The following is an 8151-nucleotide window of genomic DNA, read 5'->3' as shown; positions in this document are numbered from 1 at the left end:
GAGACAGTGCGAATGGCACAGGACAGAGCAGAGTTTAGGGCTGTTGTACATAGGGTCGCTATGAGTCGCAAGCGACTCGACGGCACATAACAACATATGAATAGGCATTATATGTATGACAATAATCCAGAATGAGAGGTACACAGCCAAAGTGGGCTGGGGGAGGGGGAAAGAAAGGGAGGAAATTGTGCAACAATTAATGGGGGGGGAAGTAAGTAAACGGGGGGGAGGGTGAGCGGGGAAGAGGAGAGGATAATGTGCAACAATTAATGAATGAAAAATCCAACTTTTCTGTAAGCTTTCGTCAATGTATGAATTTAAATCCAAATTTCCCGTAACTTTCATTAAAATCACAATAAAGAAAAAAAATTAAAAGATAACTTACTAAAATAGGAAAACTTCACGTATCAGAGGATTTTCAACTCATAAAAATTTAAATATATGGAAATGACAGTAAAATAATAACAACATATGCTAAAACTGGAGGGCAAACAAGTTGCTGTGCTATTAAATAATTTTAACACACTAAGTAACTTCACTACATCTTATGACAAATTGAAATGATTTTCAAACTTAATTTTCAATTTAATATTCAGAAAATAGAATATTGGTATCTGAGGATTACATTTGTTCAACTATTTGAAAAAAGGGTTTATTTATTTTTTTAATATTCTTTTATTAATTTTAATGAAAGTTTTATTTATTTAATTTTAATTAAAGTTAAGAGACTTAGGGTTTCCAATCATTCATTGCACTTTCAGCCATCCACCCCTCAAAAGGGTTTCTTTTAAAGAAACTAGCAATGACTCCTGAACTTTAAAACTCAATCAATGTTCATTTTTTATTAATATCCTTTACAACAGAAGCCTTCAATTACTTAGGAGATTCTTACCTGGTTACAACCTGATGCGTGTAAGCTCTATTGGGGCTCCCAAATGATTTTGCCAAGCCAAAATCTGCTAGTTTTAAAACTCCATTTTCATCAAGCAACAAGTTGTTTGGTTTCAGATCCTGTATTATGGAGTTTTACATAAACAAATGAGCAAGCAGTGTGGAAAGAATTCCATTATATCACATTCTAACTTAACAAAAATGAAATATAGAATTTTAAAACAATTAACATACTTTGACTGTTAATGAATAATTCCTCAAAGCCAAGTGTGTTTGGTTGTATTATATACTAAGATTTGGGGTCAAGATACTAATTTTGGTGAAGAAAACCCTCAATGAGATGGACTGGCACAGTTGCTGCAACAAACGGCCTTAAGCACAGAACTGTGAGGATGGCTCAATCTGGGCACAGTGTTATACCGTTACACATAAGGTAGCCATGAGCTAGAGCCCACTGGACAGCTCGAAGAACAACGGTCTGAGTGTGGTGACTTCATCCTGAACAGGACAAGGGCTACTGTGTCTTCTTCCTCTCACTTCCTTCTCCCACCAACAGATTATGCCGTAAGGGTGGAGAAGAGGGAACAACACAGCCAAGTTTAACTACCTCACAAGGCTTGTGAGAATTAAATTTGATACATATATGGTAGTAACCTTGCTCAATAAGCAATAAATAATTTATAGCTACTTAAATATCCACCAAAATTAATGATGAAAGATATTAGCAATAACCTAAAACATGGGATATTTTTTAAGTTTACTGTTTGAGATTACTAAGTATAGACTGGTCTTAGTTATTTAATAAGTATCTTTCAGAACATCTGTCTAGCTGAATTGATTAGCTTTGTTGTAACAGTTGAATGTTTCTAAATTATTCAACCATTTCATAAATTTTATTTCATAATATCATTGAATTTAAAAAGTGCAATAACTATAAATTTAACTTATATATGCTAATAGAGATTCTCACATCATTTTGTTTCAAAACTACAGTTAGACTTCCCCACCAGGGAAGACATAAAGAAAACAAACCACACACACACAAAAACTCCCGAAAGTATTACAAGAATAATGGTTTAAAATAAAAAGACAGGCACAATCCTTGTTATCAAGTGTCTAGCCTTTAAAAAGATGTAATTTTGTCAGGTCACTTAGCAACTTAGTTTTTCATCGATGTGGAAAAAAATAAAATCAAAGATTAGACAGCCAATCTTTAAATTTAAGTTTTACATAGTAATTTGAGTCCTCGCAGCACCATCTGGTAAAACTCAAAAGAAATACACAGAAGACAGTGGGATACACTTGCCCAGATTTATTTTATTGTGTTTAACAATTTATATATTTAGACCACTCACATACTAAACTGGCTTTATAAAACTTGACTACTTATTGTTGTTGTTATGTGCTGTCGACTCAGAGCGAACCTATATACAACAGCCCTAAATCCTGCTCTAAACCCTTGCCAATCTTGTCTCCAACATACCTATCACTATTACGCCAGTGACTGAAACAATCCATCTCATTGAGGGTCTTCCTCTCTTGCACTGTCTCTCCAGCCTCCCAAGCATGACATTCCTCTCCAAGGAATAGTACTTAAGATATTTTAAACCTTACCCTATGTAGAATCCAATGTTGATGTAAATACTCTAATCCTTGAAGAGTCATCAACATATATGCTTTGATGTGTGATGGTGTCAGCACAAGACTATTATCCTTTATTATAACCTAGAGCAAGCATATGACATATGTTTTATTATTCTAAGTAAATGGCATCTGTCTTCTTTGGTCACATTTCTATTAAAATCTACTCAGTTTAAAAATTGGGTTGTATGGTTTGGACTACTAAATTTTCAGAGTTCTTTATATATTCTAGTAACAAGTTCTTTATTAGATAGGGGTTTTTTTCACTACTATTATTATTAATTTTAATGAAAATTTACAGAGACTTTGGACTTCCATTCATTCAATGTTGCACTTTTCTCCCTGCCCACTCCCAGTTCACTCTTCTTTTTGAAAAGTAAAATTCTTTCATTGCCATAAAATCCCTCCCCCCAGGCCCACTCCACTATGCAGCCTCATTCTGGACTCCTGTCAAGACAATAATACCTAATCACATATCCTTTTTAGGCAGTTTTCTCCCTCATCTGTTTTCAATGCAGTATATATCATCCCATCTTTCTCAGTCTCCGCTCAACCCTGATGTCAGTCCTGTTTTCCAACCATGGCACTATGAAGTATTTGTCCTTCTGTGACTGAAATACTGCACTCAGCATAAGGTCCTCTAGGATCACCTATTTTGAATATTTCATGAGTTCCTGGTTTTTCAATATAACGCAGTATTCGATTGTGTGAATCAACATGCCACAGCTTATCTATCATTTTGTTGATGGGAACTTGGGTTGTTTCCAATTCTTTGCTATTGTGAACAATGCCGTGATAAACATGGGTGTGTATATATCTGCTTGGGTGGCGGTTATGGTTTCTTTAGGGTATATTCCCAGTAGTAGAATTGCTGGGTCGAATGGTATTTCTGTTTGCAACTTTTTGAGAGCACCATACTGCCTTCTATAGTGGTTGTACCATTTTACACTCCCACCAATGGTGAATAAGGGTTCCAGTTTCTCCACAACATCTAAAGCATTTGATGTTTGCTGTTCGTTTAATTTTTCTATTCTTACTGGGGTGAGATGATATCTCATAGTTGTTCTGATTTGCATCTCTCTTAGAGCTAGGGATTTTGAACATTTCTTCATGTGTGTGTTTGCCATCTGAATGTCTTTGGTGAAGTGTCTGTTCATATTCTGTGCCCATTTTTCAATGGGATTGCTTATTTTTATCTTGTGCTACTAGATAGGTTTTGAAAATGTTTTAGAGTCCTTTCAGTTTCCGGTTAGAACGGAAATTTGTGTTTTCTCTCATTTTATAGTCAAAGAATTTTGAATTCTTTCAGAAGAATGAACAAGGTTGTTCTTTTCTAGCTCAGTGTTAATGGACTTTGTATTTCTCAAAGAGAAAATTGGTATTATGCACCATTGCATTATTATTACTTTTTTTAAAGTGAACTGGAGGAGCAGGGAGGAAAACATGCAACAATGAATGAATAAAAATGCAAATTTTTGGTAAACTTTCACTAAAATCACACACACACACAGAAATTTGGGTTTCAAAAGAATGACATTACTACGTAATAATATGCAAAGAGATCTTCAAACTCTTAATAGAACTAACACTCATCAATAAAGAAATTCAGAAGATAAAAATAGTAAAGAAATCCAAATCTTGGCATTGTAGTGAAATAATTAAAAGTACTAAAAGAGCTTCTTGACCTCTGGAGTACATCCAGATTTCAACAAAATTAAGCATTCCTTTGACTACCAGTTATCTTCATAAGCAGAAAATTAATAATGAAATTCCTGATAAATAAGGAAGCCCTGGTGATAAGTTTGTTACATTCTGGATGAGTGCCCCAGTCACCCTGTAAAAGATTAGGTAGTCTGTTCCTGTAAAGGCTTAGCATGGGTTTAGTTTTTTTATTAAAAAGAAGAAAGAAATCATGTAGAAATCTTACCTCTAGGTCAGTTTCCATAAAATCAAATACAAGGCTAATATTAGATTTATGTCCAAAAGCATCAAGGAGCTGCAGAGCAAAATTTAAAACACCAGTAATTAAATTATACTTCTGTTATACACTTGCCAGTATCCTACTAACCAAAATAATTTTAAAAAATTATGTTGGAATGTTCCTAAGTTCTTGTAAAGTTTGTCATTTTATTAAGTTGGGTTGGGGTTTTTGTCCTCTTTTTTTTCCCCTTAGGAATTAATATTTTTCTGATAATTAGGATACAAAAATATAAACCCATTTCTTTTAAAACAAAAAAGAAATCAAGTACTTCGCTCCAATAATTTTTGGAGTTATAGTTAAGATATGAATTAATGAAAATATCACCTCCATCTTTAATTCAGAAAAATTTCAAAGCATGGTATATCAGCAGCAGTCAGTCACTACTCTAAGCTATTTAATGTATTAAATCAGTTCCTCCCACAACTCTATGAGGCAAAAGCAGCCCTGGGTGTATAGTGTTGAAAGCATATGGTTGCTAATTAAAAGGTCAACATTTGAATCTGCCAGATGTCACCAGATGCTCTACATGTAAAAGATGGGCAGTCTGCTTCCCTCAAGATTTACAGGCTTGAGCACAATGGCATTAAAAAACTAACACCCACTATCAACAAATTCATTCTCATAGTAACCCTACAGGGCAGAACAGAACTGCCCTATGGACTATCTAAGGCTGTAAAGCTCTCTCAGAGAAGACTTTAACATTTCCCCATGGGTTTAAACTATGGACCTTTCTGTTAACCAATCAGTACTTAATCCACTATACCACTAGGTCTCCTACACAGACTGAGGGGATTTTTGGATTTGAGTTTTGTTCCACATTCAAAAAACGCATTTGCAGACAGACACACTTCTAAGCTATATCCAAAATATTTTTAAAAGCATAAGGTCACAAATTGGATTTTTAAAAATTTAGATCATACTCACACCAATTATATTTGGATGGCTTAGCTCCTGTAATAATTTAATCTCTCTTAAAGCTGTTCTATTTATACCTAAATAAAGACAAAACAAAGAAAAAATTAATTGTCTAGAAATATACCGAAGAACGAAGGGGGGGGGCCAGAAGGCAGGGAGGAAAATGTGCAACAATGAATGAATGAAAATCCAACTTTTCAGTAAACGTACATTAAAATCACAATTAATGGGTGGCGGGGAAGAAAAGTGTAACAATGAATGAATGGAAATCCAAAACCTCTAAATGTTCATTGAAATTAATAAAAAAAAAAAATCACAAAATAAATAAAGTAGGTGAGACCAGGTTTCACCATCTTTGGGGGGGGAGGAAGCAAAGAGAACTTTGCAGAAAATAAGAATATTTTATAAAAAAGAAAAAAAATTAAGAATATTTTGAAAATCGTTTGCTTAAAAAAAATCCTTTCTTTTATATACTGCTTTATTCTTAAAAACAGCTTAATACCACAATTATTGTAACACAATATAGTAAATGGTGAAAAGAATATTTTATTCATAGTATATCAGATCTGAAGACTATTGGTAGTGGTATGTGCCACTGAGTTGATTATGTACAATATCTCTGAACTCTGCTCTATCCAGAGCCAATCTCATTGTGTCTGGCACATCTACCTACCCTCACTACTCTAATTATCATGTCAATCCATCTAATCCTGAGTTTTCCTCTCCTGCGCTGTCCCTCAACCCTTCTAAGCAAGATATCCTTCTCCAAAGACTAGTCCCACTTGGCTACATGCCCAAAGTATGTGAGACAGAGCCTCAAAATCCTTGCCTCCGAGGACCAGCTAGCTTGGTTTCAAGCTATCCAGGACAGACTTGCTTGTTCTCTTGGCAGTACATGATATGTTCAATACTCTTCTCCAGCACCACAACTCAAAGGCATCAATTTCTTTTTAACTAAAAAGCATTTATTTTTAACTAAGACTTATTTTAAGGACTTAATTAAACTCTGTTACCCACCCACCTTACATACATTGCAGAAGAGTTAATACAGTGGATGTTATAAAGTAGGTATGAACATCTTAAGGAATGTGAACCAACATTAACTGACAGAGAACAACTTCCTTTTAAGTCATCATAAAAACGTTTAAGAAAGGGGAAAAGGAGCAACAAGGGTTTCATATTAAACAAATCTCATGGTTAGAGTGTAACACAACGGAAACAGGACTGTAATACAAAACTCCCACTGAGCACACTGTACACAACCGTGTTCCAAGCACATCCCATCCCCTAATGCTTCCAACTCAACTACTTCCCAGCCTGTCCGGCTTGCCCACAAAGCAACACATAGATCTCCTTGATCCACTCTTGGTTATAAGGGTGATTATGTCTGGTATCAGCTCAGTAAACAAGAAACAGGTCTGTCAGATCATCAATAAAATCAAACAACTGATATCATATGTGACTAAAGGACTGTTGGGATTTATTCTCTTCAGATGTTCTTCATATATTTTACAAACTCCTTCCATGCATTCATTCAGATTCATAGTCTGCATAAGTTCTGCCATCTGACCTCTTGGTAGGCTGTCCCAACAAAATAGTGAGAGACAGCATGCCAACAGTAGCTGCAGCCACTGCCGATCCCACCACCGCACACAAGCCAAGCCTGGTATCAATTCTTCTTCTGTCATTCTTGGTCACTATTCAGCTCTCTGCTGCATAACAAGTCACTGTGAAGACCATGGCCTGGATTAGGTGCACCCTGGTCTCTAGACTGACATCCTAGCTCACTAGCACTCAGGAGAGGTCTCTGACAGTAGATTTTCGTAATGCAATTTGTCTTTGATTCCCTGTTGGTGCCAAAGGTATTGATTGTGAACCGAGCAAGCTGCAATTTTTAACAATCTCTATCACAATCTGAAGACTACTGAAACATAAATACGTCCACATATGAACCAAGTCCAAAGCTACCCTTCTCCTGCTCTACAACTATTAAGAGCAGATTCTCTGTGCTAAAAGCAAACTTGACATGATATTTTTCAACACAAAAGACTGCTGTTTGCTGCCACTGAGTGAGCTCCAACTCATGCTAAACACATGTACACAGAACAGAATGCTATCCAGATAATACTATATTGTTATCTATAGAGTTTTCAAAGGTTTTCTTTTTTTAAAAAAAATTTATTTTATACTGGTTTAAGTACAAAGTTCATAAAGTTCATATACATTGTTTTTCACACCAGACATTCCCCTTTCCTATACCAATCCCTCCTTTCACCCAGCAAATTGCGTGACTATGTTTAAGCCACACCACAACCACCTGTCAAGGCTAATTTTCTAATAGATTGCCAGGCCTTTCTTCCTAGTCTGTCTTATTCTATGGGCAATTCTACTGGTATCTGCAATAATGGTAGCCCAGGTTTTGACATCATAGCAACACAACAACTGAGAGACAAGAACACAATCAATTCAAAAGTAAGCTCTGATGTTTGCAGTGTTATGGATGGTGAGTTTTATTGATAAGAACTGTTTTTTTATTGTGGTATATTTCATATGCAACGAAGTGTTTAAATGATTTCTATAATTCAGTAACACCAATTACATTCTTTTTTTTTTTAAATGAAAGCTTATAGACTTTGGATTTCCATTCATTCACAGTTGCACATTTTCCTCCCTGCCCCACCCTCCCCACTTTTTGCTTTTTCCCTTTGAAAGGTAAAAATAAA

The 8151-nt window shown here is 35.4% G+C and overlaps 1 protein-coding gene and 1 pseudogene across 1 annotated transcript in view; both read right to left on the bottom strand.

Annotated features, from left to right (window-relative positions):
• The window catches only part of CDK7 (cyclin-dependent kinase 7), a 66770-nt gene that overhangs the window by 36809 nt on the left and 21810 nt on the right, over window positions 1-8151 (bottom strand). Inside the window, exons 4-7 of the mRNA XM_006900027.1 lie at window positions 5438-5505; window positions 4460-4528; window positions 2506-2616; window positions 893-1011 (exon numbers count right to left, since the gene is read on the bottom strand). Of these exons, the coding sequence (XP_006900089.1) occupies window positions 893-1011; window positions 2506-2616; window positions 4460-4528; window positions 5438-5505 (367 nt within the window). The remainder of the gene's footprint in view (window positions 1-892; window positions 1012-2505; window positions 2617-4459; window positions 4529-5437; window positions 5506-8151) is intronic.
• LOC102848102 lies at window positions 6734-7039 on the bottom strand (annotated as a pseudogene).

Source organism: Elephantulus edwardii, unplaced genomic scaffold (assembly GCF_000299155.1).
Source record: "Elephantulus edwardii isolate Elephantulus edwardi_28Jun2011 unplaced genomic scaffold, EleEdw1.0 scaffold00271, whole genome shotgun sequence".
Taxonomy (NCBI): Eukaryota; Metazoa; Chordata; class Mammalia; order Macroscelidea; family Macroscelididae; genus Elephantulus; species Elephantulus edwardii.
Note: the sequence above shows the minus strand (reverse complement) of the source record. Positions and strands in the feature narration are given on the sequence as shown.